Consider the following 23341-nt stretch of genomic DNA (forward strand, 5'->3'; position numbering starts at 1 on the left):
ACTCATAAACATACGTTTATATTTACGCGTTTAGCAAACGCTTTTATCCAAAGCGACTTACAGTGCATTACAAGGCATATAGGGTCTGCAGATAAAAATGGCTAAATCTGGCACATTTATATAGGAGACTGTGTTAATTAATGTGCATTGTCATCTTTTAACAAAAAAGCAAATAATAAAATACATTTCCCTGGGATCGAACCCCCAACCTTTTGTGCTGCTAATGCAATGCTAATGCATCTACAAGAACATGAATTGCATAATGCAGCCAAACATTACTAGCTAGTTACTAAATTTCAAAAAGGTTAACTGATGATTTTAAGACTGTCCTCACAATTTTGACAAAATGTCGGGTGGATGATGTTATTGTGGCGAAGTTTGAATTTACAGAATCCACAATAATGTTTACTGTACATCACTCAAATGGCTCGTGTTTTCAATACATAAAGCAGTATGCAGATCAATACTGTATTTGGATATTAATAATAAAATAATATGGTAAATATGTAAACTGTAAATAGCACTGGGCCAATAAGAAAGCTAGCCTAAAAACTCACACATAGGCTCTGTGTCATCGAATCATATTTACTGTTAAAATGATATATCATCAAACACCACAAATGAACAAAACAACCAAAATCTGCATCGATTAGTTTTGTTAACAACCTTTCTGTAGTTACCAAGCTTTCCTGTGCTTTATAAATAATAACAATGACTAATGCACAACTCCACCCAACTTAAAACCATTTCATAAACTGTCTGTTATTATACAAAGCCAATATAATGTATCTAAGGTAAAATTGTTTGCTTAGGACATGCTTTTATAAAATCAAATGAGAACAATGAAAGTTTATGAAGCTCATAGATTTAGTGTGCCACGTTCATCAAACCAATGTTAGAAGACTAACTAACATACTAAGTATGCAAATATCTGCGTTAATGTCTGAACTATGTATCAAATCCCATATGATAGATGTATAAGTGTGATGTTACATCCTGGCTGCAGCAAATTTCTGTTTTAGGGGCTTCAAGTTGCTACTTGCAAGCAAGTATGTAGTAGCCAGTAGTAACATATTAGCAAAATATTACCATGGCTTAGAAATTTTATTTTGTTGTTTTGAACTGTGACATTATTTCAATAGCCTTTGGATGTGGATTTGTATCTTGAAACAGTTGAACTTGCTTTTAATAGCATGTGAATGTATCACCCAAACATTGCCAGTTGGCTTATGGTTACAGAACGGTCTATGCTAAACTACACAACCCAACTAAATCTGTAACCAATCAGATACAGGCCGCAGTGAGCTTTTAGCATTACCGACATGAAATATTACCTATCGCTATTACCTAAGTCAAAATGGAGCAAGGTTATGAAAATTGCATTTTGAGGCTCTGCAAACATCTGAAAAATGTGAACTCGTTGACAAGCCCCTGCTGTCGTTCTGACATCAAAAAGTACTTTTTGTAAGGCCTTCTAAAACTTTGTACACACCTTCGTAAAACAATATAGTAAAAATAAACGTAGTAACTTTTTAGATAAAGCAGGATTAGATTTAGTTTAAAAACAGACAAATTTAGGCCTAGTAAATCTTTCAATCTCAGATGACAACGAAATAAGCCGTTTCTTTCGTGCCAACCAGCATTGTCATAGTTTCCACGAACTGCAACGCAGCTGGCAAAATCTTCAGCTATAGGCACACAGAGTGGCAGGAAACCACAGACAGAAAACCAAGAGATACATACCATCTGTAACAAAACTGAGAGAGGGTCCTGTTTCACTTTTCTTTCAAGAAGTTACAATCCAATCCTAAAGAGAACCACCTTGAATCCTTTATTCGCTGTACAGAAATATACAAACTATATCCTTCATGAACACATACATGCAGGAATATACAGAAACACACCCAGCACTCGATCTCCTCCCACCAGCAAGATGAAAAAATCAGCACTGCCTAAGTCCCGCCCCATCCCATCACCCAGGGTTCTGATTGGCTGAGAGGGTACAGCCCTGCCTTCGGCACAGCAAGCCAGGAAAATAAACACAAGACCGTTTCCATAGTGCGACAGGGGAAGTTAGACATGGGGTGGGTGGTTGTAGGTTCGAAAGACAGATAAACTGCATTGTTTAAGGGGTTAACTACGTCAGGACCGATAAAAAAAAGTTGTGCGTAAGTCTATAGTGGCTGCACAGAAAGCGATCCCGTGCAGACGCAGACTTTTCAGTACAGGCCTGTCAGGCAGGGTGTGTCTTATACACTCACTGCTCAGGAATCTGAACGACACAAACTCACCATCAACCCAGAAAGCAGCACAGCATCACATACAAGTCTAACCACCACACCCAGAGTCAGGAAAACAACAGGAGGAAGAGAGAAAAAGAGAGAGGGGGGGTATGATCAAACACAAAATGGAATGCTCAGGGAGAGAACGAAAAAGAGAAATGCATTTGAAAATAAATGCATGAGTCATAAGTCCCTGCAATGGAAGCCCCAGTAGCAGCAGATAGGGTCACGGGCTATTGCTTATGTAAGAGGAACACAACGTAGTTATGTAGACTGTGTCATCACTCGCTCACCATATTAACGGACACTCCTGTTGGCAAAACAAAAGGCTGAGCTGGTTTGTTTTCGAGACAGGATGCCATTTTAACTACAAACCCTGTTCAGTTGAACCCAGCCCACTTTTATGAAAACAGCACCCTCTGGTGCATGACTGAGCTCATGATGCACTAACTGGAGGCCCTGAGTTTGAAAAAGTTTGAACTACTGCATTAACACATTGACAACATGCCATCTGAACCAGTAATTTGACAAAATATGCAAATGATATGTTATCTGAAATCCAGGCTAAAGTCTCATAATCTACTTTTGGGATATGAGCATCAAAGTTTTCACATTGCAAAAAATGACTCTCTTACTTCGTATTTTTGTCTTGTTTTAAGTACAAATATCTAAAAATGGCATTTTCTTGATGAGCGAAGTGACCTAAGAAAATAAGTCTAGTTTTAAGACAAAAAATATGAAAGTTGGTGAATTTGTGAATATGCCAATAGGGTAAGAAAAAAAATCTTGAAATAAGGTACCTTTCTTCTTAAAAACTTAATTCAAGAAAAATTCAAGAAAGTATTATTTTGGTTTTGTTTTAAGCATAAATTCACAAAAATTTTATAATTTGTTTAAAAATGCTTATTTTCTCGTCATTTTGATCATCAAGAAGAAAAAGAAATTTTAGACAATTGTACTAAAAACAAGACAAAAATACTAAGAAAGTCATTTTTTGCAGTGAATCTTTGACATGTTCAGTCAATATAAAATATATCAAGATTATATTTTCACAGATGTTCTTTGCATTATATAAGATTATTTTATGTAGAAAACTGTAAATGACAAAAAAATGACTTGGTTTTAATAGTTTGGGTCGTATATATAAACAATAGAAATACAGTGCATAAGTCTTATGCTACGTACACTGCAAAAAATGATTTTCAAGTAAAAAATTCTTAGTATTTTTGTCTTGTTTTCAGTAACAATATCTAAAAATTCTTAAATTAAGATTGCTTTTTCTTGATGAGCAAAATGACCCAAGGAAATAAGTCTGGTTTTTAGACCAAAAATATCAAATTTAAGTGATTTTGTGCATAAAACAAGCAAAAAAATCTGCCAATGGGGTAAGGAAAAGAATCATTAACTTTTTGCTTAAACACTAAATAAAAGAAAAATTTGCTTACCCATTGGCAGATTTTTTTGCTTGTTTTATGCACAAAATCACTTAAATTTAATATTTTTGGTCTAAAAACTACACTGTAAAAACATTCTGTAGAAATTGCAGCTGGGTTGACGGTAATTTACCATAGATTTACATTTATGTTATTTACTGGCAAGAGTTTGTTCAAAGTTAAATGAACATTAAACATTTACAAGTCTTTGTCTTTACAGAGTAAAACAAAAAAAAAAAAACAGTATCAAGCAAAACATTCTGGAAAACAAAATCTGAAGCAAAAACAGAAAAAGGTTGATGATGATTTCTGGTTCCCAGAATGCTTTGCATGAGGCTGTTATTGTATAGTTTTATTCTGTAATGATAAAGACTTGTTAATATTTAAAATGTATTTTACTTTGAACAAACTCTTGCTAGTAAATAACATAAACGTAAATCTACGGTAAATTTCCGGCAACCCAGCTGCAATAACATTGTAATTTCTATGGATTTTTTACAGTGTAGACTTATTTTCTTGGGTCGTTTTGCTCATCAGGAAAAAGCATCTTAATTTAAGAATTTTTAGATATTTTTACTGAAAACAAGACAAAAATACTAAATAATAATTTTCTTGAAAATCATTTTTTGTAGTGTACACACCAAACGCAGGGCATTACCTTACTTGCTCTAGATTACTCGCGGCATTTAACTTCGTGTCATGCGAATTTGCGTTTGAGGCGAATAGCACGTGTTTTCGCAGCAAACGCAGCACCCATATCGCGTCATTCGTATCGCATTGACTTTGTATGTAATCTACTCGCACAAATTGTTGAACTCGCATCTGGTGTGAACCCACAGTTAGGGGCGATTCACATTTCGCGTCTTTTGCGGGCTCAAGTTCGTTATCTCAAGTTTGTTATCTTATAATGGAAGCAACGTTTTTCCCAGGTGCGTCTGCACCGCATTGAGAACATCTCAACTTTTCAGAATTCATGTGACAAGAACCAACCGTCGATGCAAAATGTAAACCAAAAAAGTAAATCTAAATTGTGAAAAAATCACTTTCTTTTAAATAGCATATGCACATCCGTCTGCATGTAAATGTATGCAGGTTTCCAAAAAAGCCAAACACAGCCAGTTAGATCCAGACGGACACCAGCGTTTACTAAGCCAAGAAAACAATCTGTCAAAGACTCAACCTTCAACATAAATCTGAATCAATGTGTAGCCCTTTTTGTGCATCATGAATATTGTTATCTATAAATGCTTCCACACTGTAAAAAAATCATTGTTGCGCTTAAAGGCGGGGTGCATGATTTCTGAAAAACACTTCTGAAAAGGGAGTCGGCGTATAGTGTAACAAAACACACTGGCAGCCAATCAGCAGTAATGGGCGTGTCTACTAACCGACATCATTGCCTGGGTTGCGTATGTGTGGGGTGGGTCTATCAAAAGAAGGTACAGATTCTATTGGGGTAGTGGCGTATTTGTTTAGGTGATTTAGAATGTCAACATTGGTTTTCATTGGTCATGCACCCCGCCTTTAAATCTTAGATTTAACGAACTTAAATTTACAATAAATTTTAACTTTCTTGATTAGTACAGAGAAAAAAATATTTTTTTTCACTTTCTATGTTCTGATAAACACGAAAAAAGTTATTTTGAGGAATGTTTGTTACCAAAGCGTTCATGAGCCCCATTCACTTTCATAGTATTCATTATTCCTGAATAAATGTGGCTCATCAGTTCAGTTACAAACATCCCTCAAAATATCTTCCTTCGTGTTTCTCATAAAAAATAAATGTATACAGGTTTTTAACAACATGAGAGTGAGAAAATGTTTACAAAATTTTAATTTTTGGGTGAACTATCACTTTAAGCTTAAGTCAAAATGGCACAGGTTACAAAATACATACGTGACAGTATGTGACAAACATCTCAACAATGTGTGAGATTACAGACAGTCTTCTGCTCACATCAGCATGAAATCAGTCAAATTATGTATGTTGGGTTTGATTACCAGATAACAAATACACTGATAAAACGTATATCTTCAATTCACTGTGTGTCTGATAAAAGCATGATGCATAAAGCCAAATGCATAAATGTAAATCAGTGGACTGGAACATATGTCATGACTCTAAACCTTTATCCTAAAGATGCATGCATCTATCTTCAGCAGGACATCTAAAACATTCATAAAATGTAATCTTATTAAAAAGCTGCACCCAAGTGACAAAGCTCGCACCTTGGTGACACGCAAAAGCAGTCAGGCTGGGCGCAGCTGGGTGGAGCAGAGTGCACATCGCATCCAAAAAAGCCCATTACAAAACACTTCAAAGTCAGCCATCCAAAAATCAGCATTTGCCCTCATGTGTTTGCTGGAATGCACAGACATTCCTCTGAGCTACACTACTAAGTGAAGGAAACCAAATAAGGAAAACAGGAAAGAGCCGCTGACCACATGCATGAAATACTGAAGCGCTGCCGTCTGCACGGACAACAACAGTTTGGCACGCTGGCATGGTTTAGCATGGAAAGGTGTGTGAATAGACGGAGAACAGAGCGTGAATAACTAAGAGCATTGTTTAACAACCCTTATCTGTTAATAATTGAGCTTGTCATGAGCCTCACCCTCATGGAGAGGTTGAGAGGTGACAAGAGCTTTAACCAACTGGAATGCAGGAATGTTTAAGTTAACTGAGTACATACAATTCAAGTTATGCAGGCTTAGACCGGATTAAAAAAACACTAGGACAAATAAATCCCATGGATCTTAAGATCTGAGGCCAAAGCAATTTATCATAAATGTTTGTTTTGCTGCTCTGTAAACCTGTTTATGCAATTTTTAAATATCATTTGCATTGATTTTGTAAAGGTGGCAAAGATTTTTATCCAAAGCTATATTATTTAAAGCGGACCTATCATGAAAATCAGACTTTTTCCATGTTAAAGTGCTATAATTGGATCCCCTGTGCTTGTATCAACCTACTTTAGAAAATGTGATAAAGAACAACCAAGTAATTTTGATTTGGTAAACCAAATAGGTAATTGAAATTTGGCTCCCCTTGTGAGGTCAGAAGGGGATAATACCACCCCTTAATCTGCACTATCCAACCACGGCACTGCCATTTTGTGCAGAGATCAGCTCATTTGCATTTAAAAGGACACGCCCAAAAACGGCACATTTTTGCCAACACCTACAAAGTAGCAATTTTAATATGATAAATTATCTATATGATATTTTGAGCTAGAACCTCACATATGTACTCTAGGGACACCAAAGATTTATGTGACATCCTTAAAAAGTCTGCATGTATAATTATAAGAAAAAAATATATTTATATATTAGGTATTTATATTTATATATAAAATAAATTATAAATAAATATACAAATGTATATACACATGTAAACATTTCTTTAATATATACATGCATGTGTGTGCATTTATTTATACAAAGTTATTATATACAGTTCACACATATATGTGATGTAAACAAAAACTTTTATTCTGCTATCGATTAATCGTGATTAATCGTTAAGCATCCCTAATACGTAGGCCTACAAAGTAATGTAACGTGCGTGATGTCCTTAAATGTTTGACCTTACGTAAAAGTAAAGGTGAAGATTGAAGACGAGGTGCGGGGAAATTAAGGTCGGAAATTTACATCATTAAAAGAATAAGTCAAGCTGCTTAATGTAATGTAGAGGTATTTGTAGTTTTTTTAAACAGATGAATACAAACACTGCTTTGTAAATGTTGACCTGTGGGATGGAAAAAACCCAGACCCGCACATTACTAATGTATACCTAAAAAACTTTTTTTGAAAGTTTCCGATACACATGAAAAGACATGCACATAAATGCATATTCAGACTTCCACGCGTTTCAGCACATAGGAATATTAGATGTATGCTGTAATCTTTATACAGTACGCATGCATCAGTAACAGTAAAAACACTACAGTACCCCCAGTATTTAGATGTTCTTGAATCACAAGGTGTGTAAATGATGAAGAAATAACTGTACAGGTGTGCCACAACCCTGTCAGCAGATTATGACGTACAGCTTGCGAAACCACAGTATTGAGTAATTTGCCTTACACTGAATCTGACATCATCATCATCATCCATTCAGCTCTGTAAATGATATTGCGAACATGTGCTGAAGTTACTCTGGACGTCTCATGCAGTCAATGTGTCTATATTTAGTGTAACATTCTCCATGTGGTTTGTTGACTGACTTCTCTCCACGAGTTAGTGAGTCGTTCTGCTGTGTGTTTACTTATTCAAGCATTACAGCCCAAAAAAATTAAAAGTAGTTCAATGAATCTTTTCTTCAAGGGCTGTATGGTAACAACATTTTAAGCTCTGTTCCTAGTGAGATGCCTGGCTGTCTACTGTTTGCATATGCAACTTCGTACTGTGTCAACACTTTAGGTTTGAAGTTAATGTTTCTAAGCTAATAGTAGAACATTTACACACTCGTTTTATCAATACATAGATACTAATACATTTTAGTAACGAATAAAATAAAATGAAGTATATTTATAGTGCATTATAACTCATATATGTGACCCTGTCTGTGAAATCCAAGTGATTTAAAGCATCAAAGTTTGATTTTAATAATTGATTTCACATTTTATTTTGATTTTAATCTTTGCTCAGTCAATATTAATGATATCAATGTTATATGTGTATTTAGAAAACAATAAATCACAAAAATGACTTTATATATGATTTCACATTAGGGATGCATAACGATTAATTGCGATTAATCTATAGCAGAATAAAAGTTTTTGTTTATATCATATGTGTGTGTGAACTGTGTATAATAACTTTGTATAGATAAATGCAGACACATGCATGTATATAGTTAAGAAATGTTTACATGTGTATATGCATTTGTATATTTATGTATAATTTGTATTATATATATATATATATATATATATATATATATATATATATATATATATATAAAATATATATATATATATATATATATATATATATATATATATATATATATATATAATATATATATATATTTTTTTTTTTTTTTTTTTTTATACATGCATGTGTGCATATTTATATATACATATTATTATACACCGTACACACACATGATGTAAACAAAAACATTTATTCTGCTATATATTAATGGTGATTAATCGTCATGCATCCCTATTTCACATATGACCACAATTGCTGAAGCTGTTTCACCGAGCCATCTGCAATGCATTGGGATATGCCTTCCTCACAACACATACTGTACATGCAATGAAGTGCTGCCATCTTATAAGGCTGTTGTATGCTGTTGCATACCTTATTGTACACCATAGGTGTTAGAAACACTCTTATGATGTCTTAAAATGCTGACAAGTTATGCAGCTCTGAAATGTTTAGTGTGGGATAAAGTACAGAATTCTTACACATGCAAGGACAGGTCATGATGAATGACATCATCCCTGTGCAACCATTACACAATCTCACGCTAACTCAACCCAATGTCTTATTCACACCATAAGAACATGTGAGAACTTTTTAATGCGTTCAGAGAATCCATGTGGACTTAAAGCAAAATGGCATTAACTTTTGTAATGGATGATGTCGTGATTCAAACAACTTTCCCCTTTTGGGGACCAGCCCGGATTTTTAACAACTAAGCCAGTTTAATCCATGACAAAGCATGACAGATGTAGCCAAAATGTAGGAGATTTGTAATTAATTAAGCTGAAAATTAATAAATGTGACAGTCCATTGAGACAACCTGAGGTACAAAAATCACTTCATACATAACTAACAATAGCGGTTGTCACCTGCTGAATCTGGAATTATAAACACCTACAGTACAGACATGCATGGATCTGCACCCAAACATACAGAAATACAAACGGTTGTGTGTGCTGTTAAAGGAATAGTTCACCCAAAAATTAAAATTATTATTTTTTTGTTCTGTTAAATTCAAAGGAAGATATTTGAAGTGATGTTTACGTTTTGGAGCACCATTGGCTGTTAGTATTTTTTCCTACTATGGTAGTCAATGGTGCTTCTAATTCCTGCTTCATTACAAATATCTTCCTTTGTGTTCAACAGTACAAATACATTTATACAGGTTTGTAAAAACATGATGGGGAGTAAATGTTGACAGAATTTTCATTTTTAGGTGAACTATTCATTAAAAACACACGATACACTGTTTAAATCAATAGTGCACCACTAACTAAGTATATCAACCTCTGTAGGTCAATACACTTTACACTGTTATAATACACTCAGCAAAACAGACACAATGTTTAAAATACCCTAAATATCCTAAGTCCCTGAGCAAATTTCCATGGTTGTTAGAGCTTAACATCAAAATGTGTTGAATAAAGTTAGAAGTTGATCTTCTTTTACAATTTCAACAAAACAAGTGTAGCACAATAACTTCAGAGAAAAAATGATTGGTTAACTTTGTAGTGAATGTTATACTGAATGTCAGCAGTATTTCAAAAATCATCTCGAAAAGTAACACTAGATATTTAGGATGCACCGATACAAAATCTCTGCGCCAGTACCGATAATTAATTACTTATAACGACATCTACCAATACCAAAAAATACCAATAATAGATTTTTACTCCTTGTTTCAAATCATTATGTCATGAAATCCTAGAAGTGCAGAGTGTACAAACTGCAGTTCGGTTTTCATTGCTACCCAATTCAAAATATTCACACAATACGAGTTCTGCAATACCGATTATAGACGGTTTCATCTATACCCATGCCACGCATGTTGTCGTGGTTATGTGCCTAAACCGTAGTGAACTTCCCATCCGTATTTATTTATCAGTCTGGCTTGTGGCTAAACTGGTCTTTACCTTGTCGAAAATAAAAAGTTTTGTTTTGCTAAAGACTAGGAGAGACAACGAGCATGGATCATAACTGTGTGGAGAGGTTTGGCGGCCATGCAAGAATTCAAGGGTCTCTAGCTAACACTGTTTACATTCATTTTACAGAGTAACATAAGCTCAGTGTACTGTAATAGTTTAAATGAACCACAGCATTTGGCAGCATTCAGAAATAATCTAGTCTTTACTGTAGGGATCGACCGATATGGATTTTTCAGTGCCGATACCGATTTTTGTTTCATCAGCCTTAGCCGATGACCGTATCTATTGGCTTGAGCCAATATTTGGAGCCGATACTGCTTTTGCTCACTCAATTTACATCATAAAAATTACACAATGATGATGCCAAATGTTACAAGTCTTAATTTAAAAAAAGGAACATTTATAGAACTTAAAAAATATATATATTTAACAAATAGTAAAAACTGGTGAGGGTGCTATGGAACCATTGGAACCTATGGAAAGGTTGGTTGTTTTTAGTCACATGACCTGCAATCGTTTGCGGCTTCCGGCAGCAGTCTGTCTGTAAATAATGCCGGAAAAAAATCGGCGAACACAGCAGCCACATATCGGCCGATGCCGATACACATAAAACTCGCAAATATCGGCTGGCCGATATATCGGTCTATCACTACTTTACTGGTAATTTACTGGTAAATTGCAGTTAACAGGTCATGTGTGAACAGAACCCTTTAGGTAAATCAGTGCTGCCAATTTACCAGTAAGAGAGGTTGTAAGATTACCAGTCATTTACCGGTAAGCGTTATGTGTCAACGAAAAATATAGGATTACCGGCATTTAGGACGGATGACGTCAGACCGCACTGACGGCTTTGGGCCAATCATAACGTTTTGATACAAATGACGCATTTACCCGCGCGCTGTTTACATACATTTCCACACACACGCCGCCTAAAAGTCGAGCACACCTGAAGTTAACATCCACATCTCTTCACCAAAGTTGTTTAAAACAGTTAACCATCTATTTGCCAAATTGCCGGCGTCCTTAGCACACCCTCTGTGAAGCCTAATGTGCAAACGCAGGTTCCGTTTGACGTCACCTGACGCAATGTTGTTTGGTCTCAAGCAAATTCGCAACCATCAGCGTTTGCCACAGACGTGAAACACCAAATACGGTTTAAAGAGGCTATTAACATCCTCAATGCTACATTAGTATCACTAACATTAGGGGCCCTATCTTGCACCCAGCGCAATTGACTTTGTCAGTGACGCATATATAATTCGTATTTTGCACCGGTCCTGAGGCAGATCCACCTCCCGTTACACAGCGTACACATTCTCACTTGCGCTTCGCACTTGCGTTTCAGATCGTAAAAAAATATATATATATATATATATATATATATATATATATATATATATATATATATATATATATATATATATATATATATATAATACTTATAATGTATATATTATTATTATTATTATTAATGTTATGTATATTTGTATATTTTATAGATTGAAATGTAGATTGAAATATATTATGTATATTTCAATCTATAAAAAATGTATAACTCAGTCTAATCCAAACCAATTTGGCTATGGTTAATATTTTAATTCTTGTATAAATGTCAGCTGCGTGTGTCAATATAAAAAGTAGAAAATCTGAATGTAAACAATCCCACAGTGAAAGTGAGCATGCGTGTGCCTTCAGGACATTTGGTGTAACATCAATGTTTGATGCTGAACCACGGTGGCAGGTTGCACTGCGGATATGTACAGCATTGAAGATTTGAATAGCAGCTTATTGGCCAACATCACATATCAAAGAGCTCTGCTCATACATAACACCAACATGACGCTTCGCTTCTCATGATATCTGAACAACATCAGGATAAAATTACAGGAAACTCAGCTGGTGATCACAATATTAGTGTCGTGGTTGTCCATGACCTTATAGTGCTACTAGTTGAGCTACAGAAACATCATCCAACCCATGTTTATCTGTCTGTCTATCCATCTGTGCATCTGCCTGTCCATCTGACTGTGTCTGGGGATTGAACTCATGACCTTATACTTTACTTGTTATACAGAAACATCATCCAACCTACAGTATAATCATTAAAAGTCCAATGATTCACCAATGTTTCACAAACACACCCAGAGACGCTATCAGTGCAGACATTAAAAAACAATTTCACATTGCAACACTTGAACACCCAGCCAAGAATTGAGTAAATAAATAAAAACATTGGGCGTGCTGCACGTTTACTTTACAGTTTAACATCCCTATAAGTTTTCGACCTTTGTAAACTTTTGATAACAAACTTCCCAGCATTCCAAAGCTCCCAGCATTCCAGCTCTCCACCCTCAGAAGGCCGCTGTGTGCTTGAACCACAGCCAAGACCTCCTGACCAGCGCTTCAACATGAATAAACATTATATAAGCGTAAATATCCTTTCAAAATCTCCAACGTGCTCAAACACTACAGTCAACCCATGCACACACTGTACTCTCTGAGACCTCAATACGATTGTATCCAGTAAGAAAGACCTGTTCTTCTACAGCGACGTCCTGCAGTGCCGTTTGGTCCTGCGTGCCGCGGATCCAGCTTATCAACTGGCCCATGTCTGGTGGTGCTGTGCGTCTGGCAAATGTATCTGTGTCTCTCCCTGCCTCTGGCTGGATGTGTGTGCGACTGCTGTCTGTGCTACAGCATGTTCCAGGCACAGGGTGAAGAAGGAGGAGTTTGGGGAGAGGTCATTGGAGGAAAGGGAGGGGACATGCATAGGGGTGGGGTTAGGGCACTTCGTGGAGGCGGGTTTAATAGGAAGAAGGAAAGGGGGCATGGCTAAATAGGGACACGGATGGAATTTATACCTCCTGACTGAGACATGCCTTGTACAGTTTTAATATTAAAGGCGTATTCCTGTGTGTTCACACGCTATGATCTGAAGTTAAACGTTTATGGCAGTTACTTTATGGTACTTTTGCAAGAGTGAGAAATGAGAAATGCTTGTCACCAACTTTTTTTTTTTTTGGATACTGTGATACTATACTTGTCCGCTAGCTAGACCAGTAACAAACCAGCATGAGCCAATATGGACATTCCAACTGATCTTATCAGCAGTGCAAATCTCTTTTTTATTATGCACTACTATTCCTATGAAAAAACTGAGACTAAAAATAGTAAACATTGACTTTAAAGCATGCAAACTACCGTAAGCAAATAAGATTAATCAAAAGAAATAAAAGACTCACAATTAAAAAGTTTGGTTTTCCAAGAACTCACATACTAAAGGAAGAAGGGTACATGATATATCTTTACTATCTTGAGTATAGCAAGACCCTCATAATGATCAGGATCAGTAGTTGCGTTTCCACTACCCTTCGAAATTGTGCAAATTAACATTGTGAACCGAAAATAGCAAAACATAAATTTTGTGAAAGCACCCATATATCTCAAAAAATAATATAAAATTACGCTCACATGGGTGGTTTTTGAGAGAATTTGGAAAAGGAATATATCGCAAAACTGTTATGGAAAGCGTTAATTGTTAGAATATAGAACAGCAACAGAAACCGGAAATAGCTTTAATATACCGAAAGGGAAAAGCAGCAGAAACCGAAAATATATATTGCATAGCACAAGGGGGAAACAATGCAAAAGAAACTGAAAATATAGTAAATATACCACAAAACTGCATTAGAAACAAAAACAACAACTTTAATATACTCTAAGGGAAAAAGCTGTAGAAACCCAAAATATATTGAATAAATCGCAAGAGGAAAAACAATAGAAACTTTGAAAAATATTGAATATACAGCAAAAAGAAAAACAAACATGAAAACTGAAAATAGCTTTAATGTACCGCAAAAAGAAAAAGGCACGCAAATAAATTTAATATATCGCAAGAGAGAAAACAAAAGCTTTTTAATATACCACAAGGGAAAAAGCAATAGAAACCAATAATATACTGAAAATACAGCATAACTGAGAAAAAAGGCTTTTATATACCGCAAGGGAAAAAGCAATAGAAACCGAAAATATATTGAATATATCGCAAGAGTGAAAAAGCAACACCATTCTTAAATGTATTAAATATATTAAGGTATAATATATATATTGAACATAGCGCAAGGGGAAAACAATGGAATAGAAACTGAAAAAAAAATAGTGAATATACCACCAGTAGAAACAAAAAAACGTTATTATAAAATGGCCCGTTGTGGTTCTTCATTCTGATTGGTTGAGACGCGTTCTAAGCTGTGATAAAATACCCCGGTAACCCCACGGTTCAGACCGCATTACATAAGTATCACTGCGCCACTGTTGCTGCGTACTGATTTATGAAAATAAACACCAGAGTCTTTAATCATATTTTTATTTTTCTACAGTTGCAAAATTAATGGCGATATCAAGCGGAGCGTCTGTTCTTTCATTTGATATAGTTTATGTTGTAAAAAATATAATTTTTCTGGAAGCCATTAAACTCCGCTTCGTTTCGTGCCTAACAACGCCCCTTAGCTGTTATAAAATGCACTGGTAACCCACTGCTTCTTGGGGCTTATTGCTTTTATATACTGCAAGGGAAAAAGCAATAGAAACCCAAAATATATTAAATATATCGCAAGGGGGAAAACTATAGAAACTGGGAAAATAGATAGATTGAATATACAGCAAAAAATCCACATGGAAATTATAGCTTTAATGTACCACAAGAAAAAAACACGCAAATATATTGAATATATCGCAAGAGAAAAAGCAATAGAAACAAAAATATATTGAACATATCGCAAGAGTGAAAAAGCAACACCATTCTTAAAAGTATTAAATATATCGCAAAACTTACAGTAGCCGAAAATATATTGAATATAGTGCAAGGGGGAAACAATGCAATAGAAACAAGAAAAAAATTGAATATACCATAAAACTGCAGTAGAAACAAAAAAACTTTAATATACTGCAATGGAAAAAGCAATAGAAACCCAAAATATATCGCAAGGGGGAAAAACAATAGAAACTGGGAAAAAGATTGAATATACAGCAAAAAATCCCCATGGAAACTGAAAATAGCTTTAATGTACCGCTAGAAGAAAAAAAACACCCAAATATATTAAATATATTGCAAAGGAAAAAGCAATAGAAACTACAAATATACTGGAAAATCACAAAACTGCAAAAAAGCTTTAATATACAGCAAGGGAAAAGCACCAGAAACCGAAAATATATTGAATATATCAAAAGAGTGAAAAAGTAACACCATCCTTGGATGCATTAAATGTATCGCAAAACTTCAATAGTAACCAAAAATATATTAAATATAGCTCAACAAAAAATGTAACTGAAACTGAAAATATATTTTATATTTCACAAAACTGCAATAGAAACAGAGGTCTCTCGCGTTTGCAGGTCACCTGCCGTGTGTATGTCACATGATCATTCTCTAAAGATGTGAAATCGCGTAGTGCGGTGGCCGTGATTTACGTAAACCTATACCAACATCCATCACCATAACTTTTGGAATGACTTATCACGAGAGAAAAATTTGGTTTGAATTGCATTACATTGATCGCAATAGATTAATCAACATTTAGAAAATATCACAAAAGTTTTGCCCAAAAAAATGTAAATGAAACCAGGGCAGTGTTAAAATCATATCCAAAATGACAACATGCCTTTTAGAGGAGGAACTAAACCACGGACCTGTTTTTTATGAAACATTCAGTTTAAATCTAAACTCAATGTGCTTTTGGTATCCACCCCAAATGCAAAGAACAAAGCATGCCTGTTCGATTAGATACCTTAGTTAAAGGGTCTGGGTGTGGACTCCAAACATCCATAACTGACAATTCATGTTCAAGCAGATTTGGATATGCAGTTATGCGTGTTAGACAACCATGAGATCTTTCCTGCGTTTACACCCAAAGTCTAGTACTAAAAATAACTAAATAAGCAATATGATAGATTTGCACAGCAAACACATATCACCTGAGACTAACTACAGGATAGCACATCTCTCTCATACCTTGTTGAATATTTAAAAGATATGTACATTACATTTATTCTTTCTGCAGATGTTTTGATAAAAGTTAAATGAGATATGTTTTAAAAATTTTCACAAATAGACCAATGCACCAATATATTGCCTATAATCAGTATTTGCAAATAAAAGCATTTTACCCCACTATCAGACATCGGACGATTGTTCAAAAACGTTTAGGGCAATCAAATGGGTAACAATGACAACAGATTTGCAGTTTGCAATGATGAATTTCACAACATAATACTTTAAAACGAGGAGTTAAAAGCAAAACTTTCATTCTGTGTAATCAAATATTGGTATTCGTACACAAAATTATATATATTTTACATATTTTGACCAAATATAAGAACTCTTCATGTATTTCTCTTTGATTTATAAAGCCTTAAAATGATAGTTCACCCAAAAATGAAAATTCTCTCATCATTTACTCACCCGCATGTTGTTACAAACTTGTATACATTTCTTAATTCTGATAAACACGAAGGAAGATATTTTGAGCAATGTTTGTAAGCAAACCGTTCATAAGCCCCATTCACTTCCATAGTGTTCTTTTATTCTACTATGGAAGTGAATGGGGCTCATACATTTAAAAATATCTTCCTTTATGTTTATCAGAAAAAAAAGAAATGTATACAGGTTTGTTACAACATGAGAGTAAGAAAATGTTCATTTTTTTAGTGAACTATCCCTTTAAGATTTGCTGTAAAGTTGAGAATGTTCAAGGGCAGAACTACAACGGCGTCAGATCCACATTTCAATTGTTCAGTACTACATCAAGAAGTGAGTTTTGACCTTTCTCAGTCTAACATCCTGCATTTGTCTACTAACCAAAAGAAGAAAGAAACACATGTTTGCTATTTTATAAAGTGTTATGATTTCCATTGACTTGTATTGTTGTTGCACTGGCCTAATTAGTTATATTCTTTACCCCTGTACCACACTGAAACCTTTCTTTAGATGTTTATTAAGATATGCATGTTTTCTACGCTCTCTTCCTCATGGGAATTCTTGGCTGGTCCCCACTATGTAGGCAACACCTGACCCAAAGTTTTGACACACCCAAGTACTTCCTGTAGCACTCATACTTAGTACACAAACTGACTTTAACATCTAAAGACAAGCAAAATCATTATTAATGGGTTACAAAATCTCTTTAAGAAAGCCCTGAAACATGGGCATGTTTATGCGGAGACATTTATCTGACATGCATAATCACAGACACACCTGACTGTTCAGTTGACTAAGCCAGTATAACCAGCTGTTTTATCTTGAGAAAATTTGACTTTTTACAGAACAGTAGCTAATATTGTGCTTCCTATTGAAAACGCTAGGATGGGGTATTGCCTATAGTTTACATGACTGTAACTGGAGCCCTCGGGTGAAATGGGGTTTCAGGATATATATAGTCACAAAATGTTCCTAGGTACATTTCATGACCTAATCATGAGACGTTAAAGCACCTCGACCTCGCCAGGGACCCACAAGCAAACAAGTGCATTGCTGTCTACACAAAATCTATTTATTTAATGTGCTAAAGTTGCATATTCAGAAATGCATTCACTATACCCCAAGACTCGATAATATATAGACTATTGTTTAATATAAAAGAGCTGCTTTGCCGTTTCTGGGATGGATGTTGACAAATTAAAAAAGCTACATATTTGAGACAAAATAAATGTGGTTATGTATTCAAATTTATACCTGTTTCTCAAGTAAATGCAAAATTGCCTTAACAGACAAGTACCACGATCATTCACAAGATGGAGCCAATGTTGTGCCTACACTGTCACAAATAAAGGTACAAAACTGTACCTTTCTGTCACTGGGGCTGTACCCTTTCAAAAAGTACAGCTTTGCACCTAAGGATTTCATTTTAGTACCTCAGAAGTACATTCTGGGACCAAAGAGAGCTTATTAGTACCTCAAAAATACATATTAGTATTTCAAAGGTACATATTGGTACTAAATATTTACATATCTGTACCTAATGGTCCATACAATTACCTTCTTAAAGGGTGCTGCCCCACTGACAGCTAGGGTACATATTTAGATTTTTTTTCTAACAATGTAGGTCCTTAAGGTATGGTAATCTACCCAAAATTTTATTCTGTTTTGTATTCATATAAAGATACCAAACGGAAACTTAGAGTACAGACCCAGTGACAGAAAAGGTACAGTTGAAGACATGCCTAACATACCTAATGTATGACTGAAAACCACATTCAGCCTTTATACAATACAGAAATTACAAAAATGTACCATATTGTTTGCCAAATATGTATCAAAAGCTACTGCAGTTTTTTTCTTTCTGTTTTTGGCTGTTTCTTTCTTATTTCTCTGTTGAATATACAAACTCTAATGGTTTCCAATACACATACCATCAGCCACCAGCTGTTTACCATTAAAGCCATCGCTTTCAAAAAGTACACATTTGCCCCTAAACAGTTCACATTAGTATCTCAGATGTACTGGTACCAAATATATCCATATTTGTAAGGGCCTTTATAAAGGTAACTGCCCCAGTGACTGCTTGAGACCATTTTTTTGACCACTTATTCTGACGCAGTACGATTTAATGGTGCTTTGTTGGTTCCTATCCAGGAGATAACATCCCATTATTAAAGCCCAACACTTTACAGTAGACAGAACCACATTATAGTTTTTATTAAACCCAATACAATCATCCATTATAACCATTCAATCCATTATAATTTATGTGATAGTTTCTATCACATAAATTATCTGATTTGGTCATTCTTAATGTAAACACATGCTTTGAAAACTAAGCCAAATAAACAGGTCAAGTTTGATATCCTACCTCAAATCTTGATGTTTCAGGGACATGTTTTAGTGTGTCACCTTTCTGTAAAGAAAACAAAAAGACATACAAAGAGAGAATACAAATGAATTTTACTGCTGTCAAATGTACCTTAAGGGTAAAACATGTCACTACGCCCAACGTGGATGAATATAGTCTAGACTCTAGATTAACCTGTAGAAAACAAACCAACCATGGTAATAAAACATCATTTGAAATATTTTTGGATATTTTCTTTGACAATTATTTTATTTTTTCCTCATTTTTAGTTTGCATTCCACAACCCAACATGAGGACACAATGATTAATGTATGAAGGCTATTAAATATTTTTCATTGTACGTTTGCCAAAGCCCACATTACTGCTCTTAACCACATTAGGAAACTTGCCAATACATATAAATAAAATCAATAAAAAACATCAAAACATTATTTCACAGTACTAAATCCGACACCACCCAACTTCACATCGAATAGGTAAAATACCGCTTTTATCAAGTTGCACTTATGCGTACAAAGATCGATCCAAGCTTGATGTGTTTGCCTTTGACAAGTCAATTGTAAACACCTTTTTGTAATCATTACGAGCTCTTTTATACTCCAAAACAAATGGAAACAACCAACCGAAGTCTTTAAAGTGCGAGTCTACTTACGAGAGTCATCCAGTACGCAGCGAACGCCATGGCGCAAAAGTTTTCCTTGCGCTATGTTCCGCAGCTTCTTAAATGTTTTGTTATCTCACGCTCAGATAAAGCCACTCCCGTGTCCCGTAAGCGTGGGTACCAGATCACACTTTGCGTCTAAAACAATGTCTGGGCGGTTTATGTTTAAGATGATCTTTTGCATCTGATTGCGTTGACAGCGTTAACGCGTAATTTGCATTGTGCATCGTTGAAGCACGAACTGCTTTATCAAGTCTTGCATTCTTTTCTAACGCTTGCGCAACACTATGGTTACATGCAGCACTATACTGTAGGTATGTCCGTGTTTTTACAGTTCAGTGCGCAGTTTTATAAATAACCCAAGTAACTAATGTTTAGTTTTGACTCGAGCTATAAACATACAGTGAAGTATAGTAGCAATATTTCTCATTGTCTCTACAGTATTTCTGCATAAACAAAACTGATTGGACTGCTAAAGTATTTGTCTTAAGATTGTAAACCTTAATATAAAGTCTAAATAGTTTGATTAAGCAAACATACCTCCTTGCTGTTTTTACGACCATGGCTTCTCCTTTTGTGCGGCATGTCTAAGGATTAAGATCACTTATTCCACAATAGTTTTTACTTTCTCTAGTGGGTGTGTGGCACAATGTTTGCTCCTCCTGCTTTGGATACAGGAATAAATTTGTGCTAGAGGGTAATAGGAGGTTTGATTTAATGGCAGTGTACAACATTCAGTGTTAGAAGTATGGGCTAACATCTAGAACTTGCTCATGTTTTGTGGCTGTTGTGGCTATTGAACATGGATTATGTTTTTTGCCTATTGTGTGTGCATGCATGATTATGGAAAAGACTGATAGGTCTTTTGTTTTTTAGCCTATTATGGTTAAATGTGTGGAACAAATTATGCCACACCCTTTCAGCATTTCTGTGCTCTTCCACTTAGAACTATACTAGTACTTTTTTGTAGGCATACATATAGTTACATACAGTATTAATATACAGTAAGAAAGATAAAGGAAACACCCAGACCACACCTTTACGGCTTAACTGGGCCCTAAAATGCCAGCAACAAGTGCTCTTGAATGTTCTTCCATCAGCATTCCTGAGTTTGAGTCAGAATTTACACCCATGTTGTTCATTAAAACAGAGAAACATCTGTGTGATACCAATACAATACCGTATAGCTCCAGTTGTAATGAAACGTGTAAAAAAACAATAAGACACACAAAAACATCACAAGCTTTGTTGCCAAGTGTGTTGCACACACAGGGATTTTTTTGGTACATGAAAAAACATGCAGAGAACATAGCTAACAGCAAGACAGTTAAGACTGAAAGAAGTAAGAATATATATATATATATATATATATATATATATATACATACATACAACTATGTATAAATAATATAAATAAATATATATATATATATATATATATAAAACTATAGATTTTTACATTTATACATTTTTACAAGAATTTGGTTCATGTTTGACACTATGTTTGAAGTATTTTTTCAGATTAAGCACAGTAATATATATATATATATATATATATATATATATATATATATATATATTACTGTGCTTAATCTGAAAAAATACTTCAAACATAGTGTCAAACATGAACCAAATTCTTTTAAAAATGTATAAATGTAAAAATCTATAGTTTCCTGTTTGCATGGTTAGTGCTGTATTTTTGTTCAATACTACCCTCTATTGGCGCAGATTGAATTTTGAGCTGGACCCTTTAAAATAAAAATTACCATAGCAACCACATGCTGCTGAAAATATATTATTTATTTAAAATGACAAAATTGTTATCATCAATTATAAAAAAGAACATTGATACAGAAGAATTTAGCACAAGATCATCTGAATCCAGTAATGTATACTGTTGACATAGCTGTTTAATTGTGTGATAAACTCTAAATATGGTTAGAAAAGCATATTTTTCTTCTATATATTACTGAATATGCTTTAATTGTTACATTCATGGGTTTTTCCTTTAGGTGGCGCCATTTCTGTAGCTTTTGTTCTCCCAGTGAGATTCTTTTTGTGCAATGTTTGTTTAATAAAATATGACCCGGGACCAAAACCAGTCAAAAGGGTCAATTTTTGACATTAAGATTTACACTGAAGGGTGAAATTAATAAATAAGCTTTCCATTAATGTGGGGTTTGTAAGGATAGGACAATATTTGGCTGAGATACAACTATTTTTTAATCTGGAATCTGAGGGTGCAAAAAATCTATATTGAAAAAAATCTCCAAAAGTTGTCCAAATGAAGTCCTCAGCAACACATATAACTAATGATAAATCAATTACTGATATATTTACAAAATATCTTCATGCAACACAATCTTTACTTAATATCCTAATGATTTTGGTATAAATTTGTGGTCACATATACTATGATGACAATGCTATTTTTAGCCATATGTTTTATTAATCTGTGTTTAATTAATACGTTTGTTGAATTAAAGTGTTCCTATATCTAATATGGAAGGGCATTGTGTTAGCAACGCAAAGGTCATGAGTTCAATCCCAGGCAGTGGCGGCTCGTGACTTCTCTACCGAGGGGCGCAAATTCAAAATATGTGTTCGAAGTGTTATGTGTTGCTCCATAGACTGTAAAAAAAGATGGACGACGCCTGTTCGCTCTCTTCCATTGGTGAAAAGTGAAGCCGCCAGTGTCCCGATATGGCGCTGGGGTAAGCAGTGGACTAAGCCATTGGTTGCAATTCGCAACCTCACCACTAGATGCAGCTAAAACTTACACACTGCACCTTTAAAAGTAAAATAATGATATTAACCGAATTCTCTCGGCCCATATTATACGAATATCAGATATTTTCGCGTGAAATAATCTCATGTCAATCAGAAATACTGTTTCTAATAAAAATGCTCACTTACAAGAAAAGTGTTAGAGGCACTTAAATGGTGGTTTCTGTGTCTTGATAAATTAATAGCCACATCTGCCACCTCTTTTTTACGTCATGCCTCTGTTGGTTTCCCAGCAGTCTTACAGTAGCGTCAGGAAGCAAGTGTGACTCATTCTTTACCCTGAAGTGGAGAAATGAAGCCCCATTGATAACACATTTCTGTTATACTGGTGTCACGTCATGATAATGGTTCCCTGATGTTTGCAGGAACCTTCAAGCGCTTGGATAATTACAGACCCACTGAAGGCGAGATAACATTCAACCACACAAAGGCTGTAGTGGCCAAAGCTTTGCTGTCCACATGGACGACTGCG

At 35.0% G+C, this 23341-nt stretch overlaps 1 protein-coding gene across 14 annotated transcripts in view; it reads right to left on the bottom strand.

Moving 5' to 3' along the window:
* Positions 1–20733, bottom strand: part of cast (calpastatin) — a 49262-nt gene extending 28529 nt beyond the window's left edge. For 4 of the 14 annotated variants that reach the window (XM_065244035.1, XM_065244033.1, XM_065244032.1 and 1 more), the window contains exon 1: positions 13080–13290. In XM_065244035.1, coding sequence (XP_065100107.1) covers positions 13080–13184 — 105 coding nt within the window. In that variant the 5' untranslated portion in view covers positions 13185–13290. Of the gene's footprint in view, positions 1–1743; positions 1904–13079; positions 13316–19421; positions 19467–20073; positions 20272–20622 lie in introns of those variants that run through there. The other 10 variants (XM_065244038.1, XM_065244036.1, XM_065244027.1 and 7 more) reach the window with 7 other exon arrangements.
* Between the last annotated feature and the right edge of the window lie 2608 nt (positions 20734–23341).

This window comes from Paramisgurnus dabryanus, chromosome 18 (genome assembly GCF_030506205.2).
Source record: "Paramisgurnus dabryanus chromosome 18, PD_genome_1.1, whole genome shotgun sequence".
NCBI lineage: Eukaryota > Metazoa > Chordata > Actinopteri > Cypriniformes > Cobitidae > Paramisgurnus > Paramisgurnus dabryanus.